This window comes from Vipera berus (assembly GCF_964194415.1).
Source record: "Vipera berus genome assembly, chromosome: 1".
NCBI lineage: Eukaryota > Metazoa > Chordata > Lepidosauria > Squamata > Viperidae > Vipera > Vipera berus.
The window spans coordinates 286,748,722-286,773,836 of NC_138202.1; the positions used below are offsets into that span (position 1 = coordinate 286,748,722).

Below are 25,115 nucleotides of genomic sequence, written 5' to 3' on the forward strand. Positions count from 1 at the left end.
AACAACAAACCTGAACTTTGACTGAAGCAGGCCCAGATAGCCTTCTATCTCTAGATTTCTCCATGGCTGTCAATGACCACAATCTCCATAACCTTTATCATGAAAAGAAAAGTTAGAGACAGGGTTATAGGTATGTATTAAGGACTGTTGGTTTCAGGTAGGGCTTCTGAAAGTAGAGAAATTACCACAGCCTATTTTAAGGTTAAAAGGGACGCGGTGGCTCAGTGGGTTAGGACGCTGAGCTTGTCGATCAGATGGTCGGCAGTTTGGCGGGTCGAATCCTGAGTGCCGCGTAACAGAGTGAGCGCCTGTTACTCGTCCCAGCTTCTGCCAACCTAGCAGTTTGAAAGCACATAAAAATGCAAGTAGAAAAATAGGGACCACTACGGTGGGAAGGTAACAGTGTTCCGTGTGCCTTTGGCGTCTAGTCATGCCGGCCACATGACCACGGAGACGTCCTCGGACAAGCGCTGGCTCTTTGGCTTTGAAACGGAGATGAGCACCGGCCCCTGGAGTCGGAAACGACTAGCACGCATGTGCGGGGGAACCTTTACCTTTACCTATTTTAAGGTTGCTGGCAACACCTTTTCCTGACTCAAGGCATTGATAATTTTCTGGAGCCATTTTATCCCCTTTCATACTTCAAAGTAGACAGGAAGGGAATGACCCAAGTTCTAAGTGTAAAAAGCTTATTGCCTTTTAAAGAGGCCAAATTAAATTCCATTTTATTAATGTTTAGAAAGAAACAATTATTCTTGCAGCACATAAGAGATTTTTAGATTTGTTGTACATTTGTAACAGGTTTGGGTGGCCTACAAATAAATAATTAAACAAATGGAGTCTAATCCAAAACCATAGAAAATGTGATTTTTTTTAAAAAAGTGCCAGAGGACATACTGTTAATTTTAATGTAATAGATTAACATGTCTGATGTTTGTGCCAAGAGCAGTGGAATTTACTTGCCTTTATGATTCTGAATAGACAACAGTATAAAGGGAAAAAGAATTGAAATCCTTGACAATTGAGTAGGAAGCATTCTAACCTTATCAGTGATACAGTATTATCTTGTGTCCTCCTCTTTCTCCCAATAAGCTATCTCCCCAAGGCCAGTTTCAATGCAGATAATCAGGTTAAAGATATCTACTTCCACAGTGAGCATATCACTTTGTATTTTGTACTTTTTCGTACTGGGGGTGGCGATTAGCAACCATTTTATTATTGGATAACAATTCATTTGCCTGAAATGGATCTTTAGGAACAATGCACACTGTCAGTCATCTGTTGTCTTCTCTTCTCTGGACAAACCAAGATATAAACCTGATAAAATTTAAAACTAGTCAGATTTAAAACTGGTACTATTTGGAAAGGTGCAGTGTAACTTGTCACACACTCAGGCATTAATAGATTTTAAACTCATTCAGTTCAACGGAGCTTACACAGGTACAGCCTAAATGTACTTTTTAAATGTTGATTTTACAAATTTAAATATCTAAAAGGTTAATAAGCTTGATATAAGGTTGAATTATGATGAAGCAAACTGCAGCACTTTTTGAAGAGATGCCTTTCTCCTCCTTACACCCTGCTAAATCAAATCTGTTCCATATTTTGGGACTCCTTAGAACAGATGTTAAGATGCCTGGAGACTGCAGAGGAAATGGAAGCTTTCTTTTTGTCTTGGTACCATTCCCTGAACTGACCGATTGAATTCAACCCTAATTTTAGTTCTGAAAATAGGAACTTTTATGTCTTCAAATTGGAATGAATGTTTTGCAAACAAATCAGGTTCATACAAGTCACTTGTGAAATTGGTTGTCAAGTTGTATTTATTTTATGACTTATGGGTAAAGCAATTTTCAGATTCTGTGTATGTTTGTCTGTTTCTGTGTATATATACTGAATTTCAGCTATGTATAGTTGAGTGCACAGAATAGGCCCAAGTTGTAAAGGTCACTGGTTTTGATATGAAGCTAATGGGAAGCAAATATCTGTAGAAGTGCAAGAGGGATGGCCTCATACAGGTTGCTAAGCAACAGGCCACAAGAATTTGTTCCATCTCAAGGCCATGTTGCCTGTTCAGTTTGTTTATGTCAAGCACTCCACCACCCAGTATGATAAATGAAGGTAAGGTGGGGAAAATGTAGCACGTCTGTAGTAGTTGTAATTCTCCATTCTGCTTGTAGTAGATAAGTGGCCTTGCATCTCTGCTCTTTTTGTCTTTCCTCCCTTAGGGGGAAAAAAGAAGAAGAAAGAAAGTAGAAGACTGGCTGGCTGCCAATTATCACCTTTCCAAATCAGATTGTGTTTGGTTTCCGGTTAGACTGCCTGACTGACATGGAATTTGTGGAATTCCACTTTGCATCTGTGGAATTTAGAACAAAACCTCTTTCATTAAAGTACAAAGGCCATCATGTTCAAATCATTACCTTTACGGCATGCTCTTGGAACTAATTATTACCAACTTGGGCACTGAGTTTCATTAAACTTTCTTTGGTATTTGATTTGTGCTTCAAAACAGGTTGATAATATGCATCACTTTTTCAGAAATAGTAAAATATTAAACATGCCCCACAGTTAGAAAGATGAGAGGGCATTAGCCTTTTGCTTGAATTCATTCCATAGCCATAGCTACTTTAACTAGTTACTGCTTAATAGTGTGTTGCAGTATAGATTACCCAGAAGAAAACACCTTAATCTCAATTTACTATCTGTAAACCAGACTTTGACCTGTGTCTATCTCAAGTGTTCTTGAACACAGTTGTTGCCATTAGCAACAATAGTATATAAACTAAATGTAAAATGTGTATGAATTAGTCGGGAATAATATGCCAGCTTGTGACTGGTTTCCTGTTTTGTGAACAAGTTTCAGTGATTTTCATTGCGAATCATTGGAGAAAGAACAATATCAGGCAACTCATATATTTTTTCTCTAACTTCTGACTGAACAATGCCACTCTGTTTACATGGCTCTATAATTCAGGCTGACAGCATTAGAGATAGCATTGTAGCTGAAGGAAGAATCTGAAGATATAAGTCATTGTAGTGATAAATACATTTTAAATCACAATTATAAATTGAGGTTTCAAATAAGCAGAGATAGATTATGCTTACATGGACTTTATTAATACAGCTGGCAATGAAAACATTTATGTCTTTTACAGTACTGTTGCTTGAGAAGATAGAAAATGATGACATCCACAACAAAACTCTGAAAATCACAGATTTTGGCTTGGCAAGAGAGTGGCACCGAACAACCAAAATGAGTACTGCAGGAACCTATGCATGGATGGCTCCTGAGGTCATTAAATCATCCATGTTTTCTAAAGGAAGTGACCTTTGGAGGTAAAGTGTTTAAATGACTTCTGCATAACTAAATAAAATTTGAACCAACCTTATGTTCAATGGTTTTCTCCTAATATGCATGCAAAATAACCTTAATGGTTCTATTTTTTATTGACAGGGTTTTTGGGGGAAAAATAGGAGATGCTTAATTTTTAGATTTAAACAATAATTGCATAGTGCTTTTAAACCATAAAGGATTTCAAAGCAGTTCAGAGTTTGTGAACTCTCAAGCTTCCTCCTTCTGTTATGCATTCAAGATAGACAGTGATTAATATTTATATGTTACTTATATGTAAGGATGTAGATATATGTTGTATATAGTATGCTTAAATGTGTGTTGTGTATGTGTACACTTTCAGAGCAAGCAACTAAATTTCATTTTTAATGTGTATCGTTGTGCCCACAGTAAAAAAGGACAATAAAGGTTATCTAATCCTAATCTATAGGGACGCAGTGGCTCAGGGTTAGGACGCTAAGCTTGGCGATCAGATGGTCGGCAGTTTGGTGGGTGCCGTGTAACAGAGTGAGTGTACCTGTTACTCGTACCAGCTTCTGCCAACTTATCAGTTCGAAAGCACGTAAAAATGCAAGTAGAAAAATAGGGACCACTACGGTGGGAAGGTAACAGCGTTCCATGCACCTTTGGCATCTAGTTATGCCGGCCACATGACCACGGAGACATCTTCAGACAAGCGGTGGCTCTTCGGCTTTGAAACGGATGAGCCCCTAGAGTTGGAAATGATTAGCACGCATGTGCGGGTGAACCTTTACCTTTACCTTTAATCCTAATCTAATCTAATCTAATCTAATCTAATCTAATCTAATCTAATCAACAGATTCTGAAACATACACAATTCTAAATGTGGAATTTTATCCATTACTCTGTGGATTCTTTGATAGGAAAAGGGAATTTTGTGGGTCCAGTAATTCACAAAACCCAAGTGTTTAGTAACAGTTTTTTTTTACTCTATAACTATTGCATGTGGAGAAAAGTAGCCATGGTTCTTGGCCATAGGACTGATGGAGACAGTAGTGCAGGGCTTTTTTTCTCATAGAACGCTCAGAACGGAGTTCCGGCACCTTTTTTGGATGGAACCTTGTAGGGTAGGCAAGGCAGGTTGTATGACATGTGTGAGTTCCGGCACCTTTTTCTTTTACAAAAAAAGCGCTGCAGTAGTGAATTTGCACATCACACTAAGGTTTAATGTGGGTTGATTCACTGTTTTATACACAATATGCTTAAATAAACCATAGCTTAGCCCATGATGCAAAGGCCCCCTCCTCCTTCCCATTTTTTTGCTGGAAGATGAGAAGGCATATCTGGAAGGACAGATCTTCTTCAGAGAGCTTTCTGCCAGGCCAACAATATTCTAAAAGTGATCTAATATGCCAGACGTGTGAAACTTGTGACATCACGTGATGTCACGAGACCTATCGGGACTGTTTTGCCATTCCTGGCAGTGGGGTGGGTGTGGCTTTCGGATGATGGGGCCAGCAGTTTGACACCCCTGTAATATGCTGTTTAATTAAATGTATGCTGTAATAAATCGGATACTCATTTATTAATAAAGTTGAAATAGTGAGTTGAAATAGCTCTAAAGGACTTAATAACTAGTGACAAGACAATATGAATTCCATCATACAAGAGTAACATTTTATTCCAAGAGACATTGCTACCAATTTTAATTATGGAGAGTAAGCCACTTTGTCATGTTCTCAGGTTTGAGCTGTTATTCTGCCTTGGCTTCCTAGTTTGGATACATTGCTCCCAACTGTCAAGTTTTGTAAGCTGGATCAGAGACAATGTCAAACCCATGTTTAAAAAACAAAACAAAAGAAACATAGGGCTTATATATTCTTGTAGTGCAATTGCAAAGAGCCCTTCTAAGGCTTTATCTTCTACTGCAAGGTGTCTTCAAACTTGGTCCTTTTATGACTTGTGGACTTCAACTCCCAGAATTCCTCAGCCAGGCACGCTGGCTGAGGAATTCTGGGAGTTGAAGTCCACAAGTCATAAAAGGACCAAGTTTGAAGACCCCTGTTCTACTACGTATTACCATACTTGCCATGTTATGCAAACCAAGTGTTTAATGGAAATAAGCTAATGTCAAAAAAGGTTAAACTATTGTTTGTTTAATTGTGGTTTGTTAAATCACAATTTTCTTATTTGTCCAATTCCTACTTCACTTTTACATCTTCCCTAATGCTACACCTTTGTGAATTGGTTAGAAATATGGGTAGAGCACAAAAATCAGCAAGAAATCAGCCAGGAATGCACAAACCCTGTGGCTCCAAGCAGCTGCTCATCCAGCTAATCCAAAAGCAAGCTGTGGCCTTGCAAAGTATGCATTCCACTTCACAAAACTAAGTTTGTTCCCACTAAGGCACGGGTGTCAAACTCGCCACGTCATGTGACATGTCACGACGTATTACGACTCTTTTTGCATTGCCAGCAATGGGATGGGCGCGGCTTTGGTATGATGAAACCGGCCCGCCGGCCAGCAGTTTAACACCCCTGCTAGGCTAAGGTTTAAAGCTTTTAAAATTCATAACACTCTGACTAATCTGAAATGAAAGCAAAACCTTCTGAATGCCACTCAGCTATGCTAACAGCCAACGAGGAGGAGACGGCACCTAAGCCCAAAGTTTGCATGTACATGCTTGTAATTCTAAGCCGTGATTTGGTATAACATCTAAAAGCAGCCATGAGAGACATCAAGTCTACCCAGAACACAGAGATTATTTTGTAGACAGAGTCTACACAGCTTCAAGCTCATCTACAAAGCCTCATGGGTCAGTTTTTCTTTCCTTAAAACAGAAGAAAGTGAAAGCTGATAATTAAAAACTCCAGATTCCCTTTGTGTTTCTTTGCTCCTCTTATTTCTGCTATACACCCTTGATTATTATTTTCCCTGTAGCAAGACAATGCAGAAGCTTTTTTGTTATTTTTATCTTCAGCATTCTTTGATCTTTAAAAAGAGGGGGGGGGGAAATATTGCATCCACATGTTTATTCTTAGCTTGTCACTTACTAAACGTATATTTTTCTTATGCATTCCACCATAGGAAATTTCTTAAAGTGTCTATGCATCCATTTGCTTAGGAACAATTTCATTTAATTCTTTTTGAAGGTGAATCAAAATGTTCTTAACACTATAGCTTGAGTTGCACATGGAAAGGAGTGGTTGCCATTGGCTCAGTTTCAATATAGTTACAGTGCAGGAAGATAATCTGTCATTTTTCCTAAACAATTTTAACTGCAGGCCCCAGTTACCTTCTGTTGTCATCATGCCATTTGAGAGTGAATTTCTTTTGAGGCTCTGCTAATACCTTGTTACTACTTTTGATTCTTGAATATTTGCTACTCCTGCTTTTTTTCACCTTGCATTTTCTTAAGCAAATATGCAAAGTAAATATACAAAGATGGAACTTGATTTCTGCTTAGTAAGGCCTATGAGGGAGAATCTGGTTGTGCTGTTCTGATCTCTCATATGCCCTTCCCCCACAGTGAATTGATAGTATACTGGCACTTAAAATGTAGATGAAGCCTGTGTAAAAGGTAAAGGTAAAGGTTCCCCCGCACATGCATGCTAGTCGATTCCAACTCTAGGGGCCAGTGCTCATCTCCGTTTCAAAGCCGAAGAGCCAGCGCTTGTCTGAGGACGTCTCCGTGGTCATGTGGCCGGCATGACTAGACGCCAAAGGCGCACGGAACGCTGTTACCTTCCCACCGTAGTGGTCCCTATTTTTCTACTTGCATTTTTATGTGCTTTCGAACTGCTAGGTTGGCAGAAGCTGGGATGAGTAACAGGCGCTCACTCTGCTACGCGGCACTCGGGATTCGACCCGCCAAACTGCCGACCGTCTGATCGACAAGCTTAGTGTCCTAACCCACTGAGCCACCATGTCCCTGAAGCCTGTGTACATCTCCCATAATCCCTGAACATTTTTGATAAATCAACAAAGGAAACACCAAGCCTGATTTCTTCTTTAAGGAAGGGGAATAATGGTTACATGGTGATATGCTGAGGCCTTCCATTTACATACAGATAAAACAAGGCAGAAAAGGTTACATGTTACATTCATTGCTAGTCTTTCTGTACAATGCTTCAAATCACTCCTAATGCTAATGACATTTACTAAACTCTGTCACTTCAACTCTGAAAACATTTCATTTTCCATCCTTATGGGTTGATCAGCTGAAATACATTTTTCCCTTAAGCTCAAGAGCATTTTGGAAACCAGCTTTACAAAACGCCCCATCTAACACCATAAGATCATCAAGCCTGGTGTAAAAGACATGATAATTTGTTTCCTTTTGCAACTGAAGAATAACTAAATTTCAGTCAACTTCAAATCAAGTTTTAGAACAACAGCGAAATACAAATGTTGGTGTATATTATTCTGGCTGAAAATCTTGGGGGAGGACTAATTTAATTGTCTGCACAATAAAAGTTTCTGGATTCAAGTATCCTGGAGGTTTAGTGTGTTTCATTTTGCTGCAAATGTGTATAGTATCAAATCTATTTTTGGGAGGATGCAGAACATCGCAATGGCGCTGTTATAGGGCATCCTTCCTCAGCTTGATGCTTGTAAGATATATTGGAATTTAACTTTCTTTAAACAGGAGCATGGACGTTGGGGATTATGGGAAATCCAACATATTCCAATGGCCCCAGATGGGGGAAGGCAGATGCTCACTTTCTAGATTTTATTTTCTCCCCCTACTACAATACTTTCTAGGCAGACTGCTGTCCTTCCCTACCTTAAGGAAATCATGTGTTAGCATTAAACAAGCACAATTAACTGTTTGCAAATTTATTTATAGTTATGGCGTATTGCTGTGGGAACTGCTTACAGGAGAGGTTCCTTACCGTGGCATTGATGGTCTTGCTGTGGCTTACGGCGTTGCTGTCAATAAGCTTACTTTGCCCATTCCATCCACCTGTCCTGAACCATTTGCTAAACTAATGAAAGGTACTTGTGCTGCTTATTAAGACAGCTGATGTAAGATTGCTTGCATGTTCTCTATAACATATGTGACTTTTAATGACAGTGTTTCATTTGGTACTAGGCTAGCTTCTCTTCAGAGTCAGAAAACATTTTTCCATTCCACTGACGTCCTGCACTAAATATGCTTTAATATACTTGGTATATTAAATATGCGGTTCATTTTTTTTTTTGAAAGTTACATTCATCTTTGGAAGTACTAGCTTGCTTATTGATTCAATCAGTTATATTCTGTCTTTCTTCTCAGAGAGCAGCAATACGAGATGTAGCTCCAGTTAAAAGAGTGTGAACTATCTAAATGTTTCTTTATTACGTTTGGTCTTATAGGAAATCAAAAGACCTTATTATTGGAGTGATAAAACTAGATAGTACATCAGTCGCACCCTTTATCAGAATGTCACTCCTTTTGTCATTCCAACATTTAAAAATAACTAAAAAGTGGCACTAAAATCATTCCTTTGAACAGGGTTAGGCAACCTCGGCTCTTTTATGACTCATGGACTTCAACTCCCAGAATTCCTGAGCCAGTGCTGGCTCAGGAATTCTGGGAGTTGAAGTCCACGAGTCATAAAAGAGCCGAGGTTGCCTAACCCTGCCTTAGAACAAGTCACGTGAGGGGGGGGGGGAATGGAATTTTTTTTTAAAAAAAGGAGCTTTGGCAGGACATGGGTACATGGGCTCATTATCTCACCATCCCCATTGCACACAGCACATGAACTAATACTAATTACTATTACTAATTTACTTTATATCCTGCCTTTTTGCTCAGAGACATGTGTTGGATGTACCTATGTTCTGTCTGCCTTTCTGCTATCCCTTTTTGAAAGTGAAAGGATCACATGCATTTTGAAGATTGTCCTTATAACACTCCATGCATACATCCAAGTCATATGCTTCAGGTGTAATACTCCACTCTTAGGTTTATACCTCTTGGAAACTGTTTCTCCATTGCAATTTGTACGAGAACACATCAAGAAAGTTCTCTGTTGATTTTCATCAAATGTTCTTAGAACTGAATCTGCTGATAGAGAATCTGAATGATAAAGTATCTGATATTATTATTATTATTATTATTATTATTATTATTATTATTATTATTATTATTTCTGCAAGATGGACTTAGGTCAATTGGTCCTATTCTTCTGACAAATGTAATTGGTGAATTTCAGAGTGCTGGGCACAGGATCCCCATATTCGTCCATCATTTACTATGATTCTTGAGCAGCTGACTGCCATTGAGAGGGCTGTACAGACTGAGATGCCTCAAGAATCTTTCCATTCTATGCAAGATGACTGGAAACTAGAAATCCAGCAGATATTTGATGAACTGAGAACCAAGGAAAAAGTGAGTGAATTTTAAAGTACATTGAGATTGTGGGATTATACTTGTTTAAATAAAGTTTGGATAATCATTGGGGAGAGGTGCAATAGTTTGTCAGCCTCGGCTCAAGACCTGAGCACTGTGCAACAGGGTGTGCTCCTGTCACTCACCCCAGCTCCTGCCATCCTAGCATTTGGAAAGGATGCAAATGCATGTAATAAATAATAATAATAATAATAATAATAATAATAATAATAATAATAATAATAATAATAATAATAATGATGCAGAACTAAAAGCAAAGGATAGGAAGACCAGAAAAATAATGACAATGAATCATGCCCTTCATCCACGCAGTGACATTGACAGACTCTATCTGCCAAGGCAAATAGGTGGACATGGAATGCTGCAAGTACATCAGATGGTTGAAGAAGAAAAAATGACTTTGGAAGGATATCTGAAGGACAATGATGAAGATGCACTGAAATTAGTATATCAGGAAGGCTTACTGACTACTGGAGAGACCAAACTGTCCTACAAGAAAGACCAAATGAAGAACAGAACAGAGGCATGGGAAGACAAAGCACTACATGGCCCGTACATTAAAAAAAATAGCTGGGAAAGCAGATAATAACAAGACCTGGCAATGGCTAAGAGCAGGAAAATTGAAGAAAGAGACCGAGGGACTAATTCTGGCCTCACAAGACCAAGCCTTAAGGACAAAGTCAAAATTGAGAAGACAGCAACAGACAGTAAGTGCTGCCTATGCAAAGAAGCTGAAGAAACAGTGGACCACCTGGTAAGCTGCTGCAAGAAGATCACACAGACTGACTACAAGCAGCGGCATGACAAAGTAGCAACAATGGTGCATTGGAAGATCTGCAATAAATATCATTTGCCTATAAGCAAGAACTGGTGGGATCATAAAATAGAGAAAGTCGTAGAAAATGATAAAGTGTCAGAATCCATTTATATCATATTCATAAATGGAATGTTTCAAACATATCCCATGGATTCTGCCATCTCCCGAAGAGAAGAGGATAGATGTGTATTGAACCGGCAATAGGCATTTCAAAGGAAAGGAGAAGCCTTTTGAACTGGGGAAACAAAAGGGGGGGCTAGCATCTGGCTTTTGTCACAGTAGCCAGCAATAAACAAAAGGGTCCTAACTTCCTTTTTCCCACGAGATGGATGATACGAGAGGAAGGATGGGGGGACTGACCAAATGGGGATTAAGGGGGGTTAAACCGGGAACTCTTTATAAGGATTTACATCATGGAACCATTAAGCCCTGTCTCATTTCCTACAACCGAGCATGTCATAGTAAAGATTTCTTTTGGACTAAAAACCTGACTCCAAGAGTTTTTGTCTTCCTAAGACGTGGTTTGGGGTGGGTCCTGACATTAGACAGGGCTTGCAACGAAAGTCAACCCGGGAAGAAGAACCTTACCGGGGGACTTTGCAAATAAATATGATGTCTGACGATGAAGCAAGAAGGGAAGAAAGCCCCACGGAGAAGGAGCCTTCCTCCCAGCCGAACTCCCAGAAACATTGGGAAGCTGAAGCATCATATTCCTCCTGGGAGGAAACGGCGGAGCAGCATGAACAAAAACCCCGGTGGTCGATGGGCGTTGGAAGGAAAAGTGAGTGGGAAAAGGCTTCGAGAGAAGTGACCCTGAGACAGAGCGACCACCAACCGGAATGGAAACAAGAGATGGAGAACTCCCTGCACGCCAGTGAGGAAGAGCGGATTCTGGAAAAAGCTATTGACTTGATGAAAACAACCCTGAGCTCACTAAGGGAGGAGAGAGCTGGAAACCACAACACCTGGGGTCGCAACTGGAGGGGTAACGGAAGGAATCCAACACCTGAAACCCCAGGGCTGTCCAATGGAACAGGAGCCGCTGACTCAGCGGTACCCACCCCCCCCCAGACCCACAGATGGGGATCGAGATGAGGAGCGATACACTCTGCGGCGCAGACAACGATCCAGCCAAAGATTCCCACCCCTGGAAGCAAAATTCAAGGGGGAGCCATCACGACTGGGATTTTTCCTAATCCAAGTCCTCAGCTACATGGAAGAGTACGGACGGGACATCCCCAGTGACAAAACACGCATCCGAATTGTGCAATCTGCCCTGGACGGGACGGCCGCAGACTGGATGGTGAACCTGCATGACTCCAACGCCCCAGAACTCAACGACTTCAACCGATTCATGTCATCCTTGAGGCGACGATTCGAGGACCCTTTGGCTGACCGGAAGGCCCGGGAGAGAATCAAGACGGTGAGGCAGGGCAGGAGAACAGTGGCCGAATATACCCAAGAATTCCGAGCCATCGCCAGCAAGCTGAACTGGCCAGAAGACATCCTCCTCAGCCATTTCAAAGACGGTCTAAACTACGACCTGTATGACGCTTGCCTGCCTCGGGGAGACCCCTACCATCTCGATGACTGGTATGTCCTGGCAGAGGAAGTGGAAATAGACCTATTGAAAAGACAACGCAGAGGAAAACCATGGGGCCGCCCGCCACTCGAGCAAACACGTGAGGGGGAAAACCCACCGGCCACGGCTAAAAAATCGTCGTTCGAAAGCCCCTCCACGCAAAACAGAGGCACCATCTTCCAAAAAGCTGGGGAAGTCTCAAGGCAACCCAAAAGAATCTTCCATGAAGGGGACAGAGGCTGTAGAGTCCACAATTTCTGCCAAAACCTGGGATTGGACTCCGGCCTACACTGCAGGGGCTGTGTACACCTCGGAAGACAGCTCAGAGGGAGAACCTTTGGTAAGTGGACCTCTTCCACCCATACTTAAGACAGTAACTATATTAGCTTCCTCTGCACCAAAAGCCAATGAAATAAAAGCTTTGATAGACTCTGGCTGCATCCGCTGCCTCATCAGCCCAACGCTGGTGGAGGAACTGAGCATCCCAGTGAGGAGGCTAAAACAACCAATCTCCTTCAGTCAATTAGACGGGTCTATAGCAGGGGGGGGACCAGCTACCCTAGCCACTCTACCACTCCACATGTCCCTGGGGTCCCATGAGGAAGACATAACATTTATAGTGGCCCCAGGCATGGCATGCCCAATGATTTTAGGACTGGAATGGCTGAAGAAATGGAACCCCGGGATAAACTGGAGGACTGCAGAACTCAACTTCTCAAAAGGGGAACAGGAAAACGTAAAACCCCCAAACACCCCCCCAACCCACTTCAGAATTTAAACAGACAAGCACCTGAAACATTAACAATTGTTGAAAAGAAAGACAAAAAAGTCTGGATAGTGGACGTGGCAGTGCCTGGAGACAGCAGAATAGAAGAGAAAGAACTGGAGAAGATAACAAAATACAAAGACCTACAAATAGAAATAGAAAGACTGTGGCAAAGGCAAGCAAGGGTAGTACCAATAGTAATAGGCGCCTTGGGTGCAATCCCAAAACAACTGGAGCACCACTTGAACACCACTGGCATTGACAAATTCGCCATTAGTCAATTGCAAAAGGCGGCCTTACTAGGAACTGCTTCCATCCTGCGACGATATCTATAATACCATCAAACATCCACATCTGTCTATCCCAGGTCCTTGGTAAGGACTTGATAGGTAGACAAAAATGCCAAATCCAGTCTGAACATTTGGCTGACTGTGTGAATGATGATGATGATGATGATGATGATGATAATGTTGGAAGGGACCTTGGAGGTCATCTAGTCTAACCCCCTGCTCAGGCAGGAAACCCTAGACCATTTCAGAAAAATGGCTGTCCAGTCTCTCCGTAAAAACTTCCAGTGTTGGAGCATTCACCACTTCTGGAAGCATGTTGTTCCACTGGTTAATTGTTCTAACTGTCAGGAACTGTCAGTTCTAGGTTGCTTCTCTCTTTGGTTAGTTTCCATCTCTTGCTTCTTGTCCTGCCTTCAGGCACTTTGGAGAATAGCTTGACTCCCTCTTCTTTGTGGCAGCCCCTGAAATATTGGAACACTGCTATCATGTCTCCCCTTGTCCTTCTCTTCATTAGACTAGACATACCCAGTTCCAGCAACCGTTCCTTATATGTTTTAGCCTCCAGTCCCCTAATCATCTTTGTTGCTCTTCTCTGTACTCTGTACTCTTTCCAGAGCCTCAACATCTTTTTTACAGTGTGGTGACCAAAACTGGATGCAGTATTCCAAATGTGGCCTTACCAAGGCATTGTAAAGTGATATTAATACTTCAAGTGATCTTGATTCTATCCCTCTGTTAATGCAGCCACTGTGTTGGCTTTTTTGGCATCTGCAGCATACTGCTGGCTCATATCTAAGTGATTGTCCACTAGGACTCCGAGATCTCTTTCACAGTTACTACTATCGAGCAAGGTACCACCTATACTATACCTGTACATTTGGTTTTTCTTGTCTAAATGTAGAACCTTACTTTTTTCACCACTGAATTTCATTTTGTTAGATAGCGCCCAGTGTTCAAGTCTGTCCAGATCCTTCTGTATCTTAAGCCTGTCTTCTCAAGTGTTGGCTATTCCTGCCAGCTTGGTGTCATCTGCAAATTTGATGAGTTCCCCATCTATCCCCTTGTCCAAATCGTTGATGAAGATGTTGAAGAGCACTGGGCCTAGAACAGAGCCCTGGGGCACCCCACTACACACTTTTCTTCATGTAGATGCAGTTCCATTGAGGACCACACGCTGAGTACGGCCGGTCAGCCAGCTACGAATCCATCTGATTGATTCTGTCTAACCCACATTTTTCTATCTTATCAAGTAGTAGTTTGTGATCTATTTTATTGAATGCCTAACTGAAGTCCAAGAAAATTACATCCACAGCATTCCTCTGATCTACTAATTTTGTCACTTGATCAAAGAATGCAATAAGATTTGTCTGGCATGATCTGTTTTTGACAAACCCATGTTGGCTTTTAGTAATGACTTTGTTTGCCTCTAGGTGTTCGCTGATTCATTGTTTGATTATCTTTTCCAGAATGTTCCCAGGTATTGAGGTCAGGCTGATAGGCCTGTAATTTCCTGGATCCATTTTCTTTCCTTTTTTGAAGATGGGAACTACATCAGCTCTTTTCTAGTCCTCTGGTAGTTCCCCAATGCTCCAGAATCTTTGAAAAATATAGTTCAGTGGTTCTTAGATCACATCTGCCAGTTCCTTGAGAACCTTGGGGTGTGTGTAGTCCATCTGGTCCTGGAGATTTGAACTTGTCTAGGTTGGACAGGTGCTCACTTACCATTTTCTTGCCTATCTTAACTTGTGTTCCTATTCTGTTTTTTATGGCACTGTTTTTGATAGGTTGGACTGTTTTTTCCCTTTGTGTAAAGACAGATGCAAAAAATGAGTTAAATAGTTCTGCTTTCTCCCTGTTGCTTGTCACCTTCTTGCCACTTTCCCCCACTAATGGACCAATCATTTCCTTAACTTTTTTCTTGTTTTTTACATTTTGAAAGAAGCTTTTTTTGTTATTTTTGACTTTAGTTGCAAGCCTTAGTTCATTTTGAGCCTTAGCTTCCTCACTTCATCTTTGCAAGCTCTGACTATTTTATTTTTTTATTTTTTATTTTTTTATTATTTTAATTCCATTTATATCCCGCCCTTCTCTGAAGACTCAGGGCGGCTTACAAGCTTAGCAGTAGCCTTCATTCTATGTATATGCCTGCTTATTAGGGCTTTCACACACACCCCAAGCAGCATTATTACAAAGTCAGCTTAATTGCCCCCAACAATCTGGGTCCTCATTTTACCTACCTCGGAAGGATGGAAGGCTGAGTCAACCTTGAGCCTGGTGGGATGCGAACCTGCACTAATTGCAGGCAGCTGGTGTTACTTAAGGAGGCATTAGCCCACTGCTCCACCAAGGCTCCAATTTTTGCTGATATTCTGCCTTATTTATGTGCACCTCTTTCCACTTTTTCTACTTGTCCTTTTTATCTTTCAATTTATCAGAGTGTTCTTTGTGCAGCCATGCTGGTTTCTTCTGAGAGCTGTTATTTTTCTTCTTTGTTGGTATTGTGCTAGACTGGGCTTTTATTATCTCACTTTTCAAAATTTCCCAAGCTTCTTGAGTTGTTTTCCTCTTGAGGATTCTCATACATGGAATCCTTCCCAAGCCCTCTAGGTTTATTGAAATTAGCTCTCTTAAAGTCCAAGACTCTAGTTTTACTGTGTTCTATTGCTTGTGCTTCCATAATGTTGAATTCCAATATTGCATGATCACTTCCCCCCAAGGTTCCTGTGGTTTCAACACCTTCTATCATTTCATCTCTGTTAGTGAGAATTAGATCCAATATGGCTAATCCCCTAGTTCCCTTCTCTGCTTTTTGGTAGACAAAGTTGTCTGCTAGGTTTGTCGGGAATCCGTTTGATCTTTCACTTGGTGCAGAGTTTGTCTCCCAGTTGATGTCAGGGTAATTAAAGTCCCCCATTACTATTGTGATGTGCTTCCTACATATCTTAGTTAGCTGACTAGCAAAAAGTTCATCTATTTCCTCTGTTTGGTTGGGGGTTAGTTTGAGTAGTTCTTTGAATGTTTTGGAGTTCCAGTATGTTTTACTATGTTAATATTTAGATTATTTTTAACTCTGAGCATCTTACTTTAATTATGATGCTGGCAGGTATAGCCCATTCTAAAGTATGGCAATTCTAAAAATCACTGATTTTACTTTTTTCTTGTTTGGAGTTGATTGAGGCAGGCAAACTTTGGCGGTAGTAAACATGTTTGAAGTGGTGTCCGAACATAGCTGTTATTAAACTTTCATATTCATAAAAGGCCCATTAGAGTCTTGGTGACCAGTTAGAAAACACCCCCTTTTTTCCCCCAAAAAAGAGTGGTTAATGAGTTGGCTGTCAGTTCCCTCAAGCCTCATGTGATGCTTCCTACCTCACTGCTTTTTCTAAGTAAATATGTTTGCCTCATTCCAAACAGTGAATTGAGAATTCCTAGAATTTTAAGAATTACATAGGTCTTTGGGGCAGATGAGGGCCCCAGATTTATTGTTATAATTGAGACAGCGCTGGAGGCTGATGCTTAAAACTTACTTGGTTTATTGGTTTGCCACGTCCCAGGAAACAACCAAAGTTATTTATTTGTGTAATTTATTTGCCACCTATCTCACTGTGGGGCTATTCTAGGAGGTTTACAATAATAACAAGAAGAAAATGAAAGGAGTGTAAACAGGACTAAAATAATAGAACAATAAAATAAACAATGAAAAAGGAACACAACAAAAATACATCAATGTGTTAACCAAATAGATGGATGGGTGGAGAGCAGAGAACAAGAAGGGGAGGGGAACTCTTGCCATCAATCCAGCATCGACTTCCAGTGTGGAACTCCCCATTTGGTGCCTAGGCCAACCAGCAGAGCCAGCTCTTCAAGCTCTTGTGAAAGGATGGGGGGGGCAGGGCAGATCTTACTTTAGAGCAGACATGTCAAACACAAGGCCTGGGGGCCGGATCCGGCCCGCGAAGTGGTTTCATGCGGCCCGCGAAGCCATCCTGGAAACAGTGAGGGAACGGCCCCCACTGCCTTGGCCCTGGCCCAGAGACCCTCCTCCTGCCAGAGACCCCCAGATCTGTCCCACTCCTGCCTAGGCCCCTATAGGCACCCTTGATGCGAACGATGTAGAGCTTGCCACGCCCACCCAGTAGGCCATACGCACTTTAGCCACACCCACCCAGTAGGCCACGTCCACCCAGGCCACACCCACCTGGCCCCCTGAGGGCAACCGCAATGCTGATGCGGCCCTCCATGAAATTGAGTTTGACACCCCTGCTTTAGAGGGTAAGATGTTCCAAAGACTGGGTGCTGCAATAGAAAAGGCTCTTCCTTATCCTCATAGTTGGAGTTCTTTGACAGATAAGATCCAAAGTAGGCCCTCTCTGCTGGCATGATTAGGACATACTTGTCCTAGCAGGATGATGCAGTTCATCAGGTAGCCTGGACCTATGCCATTAAGGGCTTTAAAGGTCATAACCAACACCAATATAGTCATCCTTAGGAAAATCACTTGCAGCAAGAAGGATGAAACCTATATAAAGGAATGATTAAAATAATCTAGAAATTCGTTTTGTATTCTGTATAAAGGTAAAGGTAAAGGTTCCCCTGCACATGCGTCCTAGTCGTTTCCGACTCTAGGGGCCAGTGCTCATTTATTTTTATTTATTTATTTAATTGGATTTATATACCGCCCTTTCCCAAAGGACTCAGGGCGGTTTACAGGGTATTTAAAACAAGAAATACAAAAGTTAAAAACAATTAAAAATAATTACAACAGTCCCTGAAAAAGTAAAAAAAACAAAAACCAAATTAAAATTAAAATTAAAATTCTCAGCCTGGGCCAGGGAGCTCGAAGAGCCAGGTCTTCAGGTCCCGGCGGAATGAACGTTTCAAAGCCGAAGAGCCAGTGCTTGTCCGAGGACATCTCCGTGGTCATGTGGCCGGCATGACTAGACGCCAAAGGTGCATGGAATGCTGTTACCGTAGTGGTCCCTATTTTTCTACTTGCATTTTTACGTGCTTTCGAACTGCTAGGTTGGCAGAAGCTGGGACGAGTAACAGGCGCTCACTCTGTTATGCAGCACTCGGGATTCGACCCGCCAAACTGCCGACCTTCTGATCGACAAGCTCAGTGTCCTAACCCACTGAGCCACCGCGTCCCTGTATTCTGTATAGTGAACAATAAAAATATCCTGCTTGTTATCCCTCCGATTTTATAACATATACATAAAATGAAGCAGGTTACACATTCTTCATTTACACATCTTAATGGAAAACTTTCCACGCTTGTCAGTTTAACTTAATCTTGTTATTTACATTTAAATTTCACAGGCAGGGGGACTGCCATGTCTGTTACATTCTAATTAACTGGTACCTTACAGAAAATGGTTACTTTTTCTTCTTCTCTCCTCCAACAGCAGAATTATGCTAAAATAATAACATAGACACAGACTTTGTAATCTCTTACAGAAGTTAGCAAGAAACCCAAGTGTTAGGGGGAAACAATACTGATTAATAACAATAATGTGGCAAATGGAAGCAAAGATAGCACCAAGAGTAATAGGTGCCTTGAGTGCAATTCCAAAACATCTGGAGCATCATTTGAACACAATCCTGCCATTAGCATAGTCACATGCTCCCCACTGACTTTCTCCCTGCTAGTTTCCAAGACTTCCCCACTGACTTGTGGGAAAGTATCAGTCTTTACCCATCTTCGGTATCCTAGATAAGTCATAAAGCCCTCTATGGAAATTATAGGAAGGTTTCTTTATTTTCATAGAACTACAAGCCTCGGCTGTTTCTTGCAGTGATAATGGTACAGCTAAATGTGCAATTTGTTCTTGCAAATATTTCAGAGGTTTCTCTACAACCTTCAGCTGAAAAAAGCTTAGCCAGATTCATTACAAATAGAAAATAGGCTGCCTCCAATTAGCCATGTTTTATACATGTTATACGGTGGGGGCTCTCCTGTTTAGATAATTGCCAGTTAACATCACTATGGATGTACCCATTTATTTATTTAATAAATATATAGGACCGTCCATCTCATAGGCATGACTCTGGGCAGCTAACAATGAAACAAAAAAAAAACCAGACTAAAAACACAACCAAACACAGTATGAAATAGCAGCCAAGAATAATTTAACAGGTCACAGTTAATGTAACCTAAAATCAGTATCACCCCCAGTTGGGCTTTGGGATTGATGGCAAAGCCATGTTTTTAATGCCTTGGGAAAAGCCAGCAAGGTCAGGGCAAATCTGAGCTTGTGTGGGGGGAGGAGGGAGAATGATGTTTCAAAGGGTGGGTGCCATGGCAAAAAAGACCCTTCTCCTGGATCCCGTTATATGGTGTTCTCTCATGGACCGGACCCAGTTCAAGCCTCTCCTGCCAGATCCATTGGGTTGGGTAGATACCACTGGGGTGAGAAGGTCCACCTTGTTCATCAGGAGGCAGAAGATAATGTTCTAACCACTGTTTCCATTATAATTGTTAGGAGCTGAGGTCAAGGGAAGAAGAATTAACAAGAGCTGCTCTTCATCAGAAATCCCAAGAGGAGTTGCTGAAACGACGAGAGCAGCAGCTAGCAGAACGGGAGATTGACGTACTGGAACGTGAATTGAATATATTGATATTCCAGCTAAATCAAGAGAAGCCAAACGTTAAGAAGCGAAAAGGGAAATTTAAAAAAAGTCGATTAAAACTTAAAGATGGGAACAGAATTAGTCTGCCTTCAGGTTTGTTCCTTTCCCCTGCCCTGACCTTGAGCAGCTTTATTTAAGACAAGTAGTGCATGTCCTGTGTTGAATTCAGTTGCTGACAATTTCAGAATTGCCATATTAAATCCAGTAGCTTCATCTCAGGTAGATGTCCAGAGGGGTGCTTTCTTGGACAAAGATTCGAGTGAGTGCCATTCGCTTCTAGAAACAAAACCAACTGAAGCAAAACGAACCAACTTTGCTTTGCTTTGCACAGCTCCTTTTCAGCACAGCTTCTCTGGGGGTACTTGCAAATTTTTGCTGCAGGACACAGTGTTCAGCTTCTTTTGGTATTGCCTCCCAAAACATTGGTGAATGGAACAGGAGACTATTTGCCTTTTTCTGTGCACTACTGTTACCTATGGAGAAACCATGGGATTGACAATGACATGTGACTTTTTCTTGCTTTGGCAAGGGATAGAAAAGGCAGGAAGAAGCTTCAGTGTTAGGTGAAGTGCCTGGTTGAAGGCACTTGATGTTGTATCTTTGCTTAGACCAAAAGAATCACATTACCTCCATGGCATAATGTCAGAGTGAAGTTGCCTTGAATAAACCTGGTGTCATAATCCCAAATCCCCAAACAGGGGGCACTATTAGATGCATGCAAGAAATTAGTAAATTCTGAAGAGATTTAGAAGTGTTGCTTGTTCAGTGTAGAGTTCTGATCTACTTTTTAGGTATAAAAACTTCATGAAAACAGCTTATATGTCACTATATTGAGGACAATTGTTTGAAGTAGGGCCCCATAACATGCACTTCTATGAATATTAATGCTTCGGACCCCTTTGAGAACTCTAAAAGGCAACAAAGATGGATAACACTCCTATTAGTTGGACAAAATATTTTCAAGTCTTTTGTCTCTTTTTTGCACTTAATTGCAATTTAGAAGAACTCATGAAAGTACATAAACAACTCAAATTTCAATGTGTCTGATGAAATTAGAATTGCTTCTTTTTGGTGGCATTAATATTACTTAATTTATAATACTTTCTAACAAGGTGCTATTATATTTTTAATTTGAAAAAGAGATGGATTAAAACACTTCCTGCTCTATACCCATGATGCTTTATAAGTTTATATTATATTAGGTAAATAATTAGGAAAAGGAAATTTTTACATACACTCTCCTTTATTCGTGTGTGTTTCTTAGCTTATATGATTTTTTTTGAGCTTTTAAAAAAGAAGATAAGAATTCAAACTGATATAAAGTAGGGAAGAAAAAATAAAGAAATCAAAGAAAAGGTGCAAGAAAAGAAAAAAAAAGTTGAGGAAAAATGGGAAAGACAGGAAAAAAAGTGGCATCCAAAATTCTTCACAGCATTTATAAGTACATCCATGTGGTGTTTCTGTTCACACTTCTGTGTCCTTAACATCATTTCAATAACCTGTGCTGTTTATCAATTATGTTTCATCTTTCTCAGAACTGTTGCTATGTTAATTATCTATAATTTACTTTTTGTACACAATGCATTTTCATAACAGACTGATTTGAGAGCTGCTGCTGCTGCGAGCTGTTTACGAGTGCTGTTTCTATTAGATGTTTGCTATTCTGCTTATAAGAATCTGTTTCCATTCACATCCTAAATGCTTCTCTGGCAATACCAAACCATTTTTTAATCTGCATTTGAGACAGTCTTGACTATTGTGGACTGCATGGACAAGTTACTGCAGTTTTCTTGGCAAGATTTCAGAACTGACTTGTCCTTGATTCTTTCCTAAGGCTGAGAGAGAGTGTGACTGGCCCAAGGTCACCCAGAAGACATTGTGCCTAAAGCAAGTCCAGAACTAGTTTCTGGTTTCTTAACCATTGCACCAAATTGGCTTTCCTTAAAGAACTTATAAGTTAATGTGGTCTTTAAGCTCTTATTAGTGAAGGATTTTTCTTAGGAATGTACTAAAATTCAACATTGTGTATCTATTTAATATAATGCAGCCGGACAGTCTGTTGTTGAAATTTTATTTTGAAACATTAACATTAACTTAACCTGTCCTTTTTATTTATAACAGATTTTCAGCATAAAATCACAGTGCAAGCTTCCCCAAATATAGATAAGCGCAGAAGTTTAAACAGTAATAGCTCTAGTCCACCAAGTAGTCCTCCAATAATTCCTCGTCTTCGAGCTATACAATGTAAGTTTAAAAAATGAGTATTTCTATCCTGTTGATCTTGATACATTTTACCATTTATTTATCACTCTGAAAAATATTTCATACTGTTAAGTGTAATCTTAAACTTGTTTGACTAGAAAAAACTGGACTGATCACATGGTGACCTATTTCTGCAGAAAATTACATTGGGTAACATCACAGAATGAAAAAAAGAATGATTATTGGTTAATTTCAGTAATTCTACAAATGTGTAGTAATATGGTAAATTCTGGTGCTGATATAACCATTAATTTTGATCTGAAGCTGTGTTAAACCATCACAGTGATAGTTCAAACTAAATTAATTCTATTTTTCTTTCATCTGGTCTCCACTTGTGTCCCTAAATATGGTGTCCTCCACTCACACACGCAAACCAAGAGACAACAATAGAATTGGCTGTTTAATCAGATGTGGCACTTTGGATAAATTGGGAAAAGACTGTATACTTTCATGCTCCCTTAATCATTCCTAAGGTTTACTTTTACATAAGTCTTGTAGAGTCAATTCATGTAAATTCTTTTGCCTTGTAGAAAATGTTTTGTCAGTATCCCTGATTACGGTAATATAGAAGGTTGGTTGGGTATGATGTGTACATTGTCACTCATCTCAGGAAGACAAAGCAAATAAAAGCAACATACAAGAAGACTGCGTAACATGCTAAGCTATTAACAGGGAAAATGAGGAAAAAATAGAATTCAGTTGTTTTTCTTTTTTCTTTTCTTCTTAAATTGGGCCTTTCCCCATTGCTGAATTAAGGTATTTCCACTTGTATTGGCACAAAACTATTCAGGCAGTTATTTTGCTACTTTCCATGCCCATCCCATCCTACCACCTGTTTTGACTGTCTGCCAAATAGTGCTATCTTGATTTTGCCTGTTCACCAGTTGATAGGCAAAGTGATTAGGTAATTCCTGTGTCGTCCTGTTTCTGCATGCCAGCAGCAAGTGGAAAAACATCCATTAAATACAGCATGACCTGACCTGTCTTCTTTAGGCTTCTTCTCATGCCCATTCTTCTACACCCTGTTTTGTTGTAACCCAAGTGGAGTAAAATGTTTTAAAATGGGGGGCGGTGACAGAAGAGAAATAACAACAATTTTACTTAGAATTTATTTCTTCGTTCCTTCTTGCCTTTTCTTTATATAAGCAGTTGATGCTGACTTCCAGCTTCCTCTGCATTTTGTTGAGGAGGCAATAGGGAAGATGATTCATTCACCACTCTGCTGCTTTATTAAATACATGATTGCACTAAACCAGTAATGGCTGTATAGTTAAACCACCTAATATTATTGCCGACTGAGCATTATTGGGTTAAGCTGTTTAGGGAATTAATGGAGAATGGCAACAGATATGATGCAACCAGGGAGGCAAAGCGTAATGGCCACATCAACCTGAAATGTTCAACAAACACCTTCTAGTGTTAAATCATTGTAATAGATAGCAAAGCACAACAGATTTTACACACTTCACAACTGTGTTTGGATGCTATCAGCTTAAGGGGGAAACATTGCAGGTAGTCCTCAATTTACAACAGTTCATTTAGTGTCTGTTTAAGGTTACAACAGCATTGAAAAAAAGTGACTTTATGACTGTTTTTCACAGTTACGGCCTTTCCAGCACCCCCATGATCATGTGATCAAAATTCAGATGCTTGGCAACTGAGTCATATTTATGACCATTGCTGTGTCCCAAGATCATGTGATCACCTTTTACGACCTTCTCACAAGCAGAATCAATTGGGGAAGCCAGATTCACTTAATAACTGGATTATTAACTTATAAACTGCAGTGGTTCACTTAACAACTGAGGCAAGAAAGGTTGTAAAATGGAGCAAAATTCACTTAACAAATATCTCATTTGACAACAGAAATTTTGGGCTCAATTGTGCTGATACGTTGAGGACTACTTGTACTTGACATCCGTACAACTGGGTGTAAAATAAATCTCACTCACAGGCTGGACATTAAAAAAAGATAGTTAGGGAGAGGGCAGAAAAAAGGATTATGCCAGGCATGTTTTTACGGAGTTGGATATAAATGGGGAAAGCACTAGAAGAGAGTCCACCTCTGGTCCTGGTGACCAAGCCAGATTGGATCCTGCAACATTATCCTTAGACATGTATTCATTTGTGCAAAGGACTGAAAATATAAATATATCTTTGTACGGGTGAGGTTGTGGATATATGTAATTTCATCCTTCACCAGAGACTTTGGACCCAAACAGAAGTGAGGTTCCAGGAAGGAATTTATGAATGTTACACAAGACTCTTCGGCCAAGAGGACATTGTCAAAGGCAGGGACTACTGCAGTTACTCATTTTATCTACCAGCTCTGCTGATACCAGTATATTTGCACATTTGTAACTGGGCACACAGTTATAGCTGTTAATTGTTGAGGTGGAAAATTTAAAATTGCTTACTTATACAGTTTTGTACTTTGCATTTCTGTAGTATAAACAAGTGTCTTGTTGGATCAAGACATGGTCCATCAGTCAAGCATTTTGTTTCCAAAATTGGCAAGCCAGAAGTTTCCTCAATTTCACAGTCAGGGGTAAATAAAGTCATGTGTTTCCCTCAGCAGAATTGATTTCTACTGATAGAATTGGAGAGAATGATTGCTGTTTCCCTGCAGCTTTTCACGTTTGCCCAAACTCTCCTCCGTAAGATTGCTCAATCCCCAGAACAGATGTTGAGGCAGAGCAGGTTAAAGGGGGGCAAGAAGAGGAAGAAATACATTTGTGTGAATAGATTTTTGCCCATGTAACATTCACCCACTCCAAAAGATATATACCTGACAAAAGTCTTCTCTGTTGATTATTCTTAGCATCTTGAACTTTGAACTTATTGATTCCAAATATGGAATTTCTGTGTTATTTTAATTACAAAGAGATAATTGACTGAGTCTGACGATTCACAAAAGAGAAATGCACAATTTTCAGTTTCTATAAGTAACAGGATGCCAGATGTGCACTGGCCAAGTGAGATCATTACACATAAGCATAACTGAGTTGGGTCTGGAGAATTTGAAACTCTGCTTTCATGTTAATGTTTAAATTT

At 40.4% G+C, this 25,115-nt stretch overlaps 1 protein-coding gene across 2 annotated transcripts in view; it reads left to right on the forward strand.

Moving 5' to 3' along the window:
* MAP3K21 (mitogen-activated protein kinase kinase kinase 21) overlaps positions 1-25,115 on the forward strand; it is a 52,900-nt gene that overhangs the window by 17,435 nt on the left and 10,350 nt on the right. For both annotated transcript variants that reach the window (XM_081313897.1, XM_081313898.1), the window contains exons 2-6: positions 3,159-3,339; positions 8,167-8,315; positions 9,518-9,693; positions 19,652-19,892; positions 21,921-22,043. In XM_081313897.1, coding sequence (XP_081170023.1) covers positions 3,159-3,339; positions 8,167-8,315; positions 9,518-9,693; positions 19,652-19,892; positions 21,921-22,043 — 870 coding nt within the window. The remainder of the gene's footprint in view (positions 1-3,158; positions 3,340-8,166; positions 8,316-9,517; positions 9,694-19,651; positions 19,893-21,920; positions 22,044-25,115) is intronic.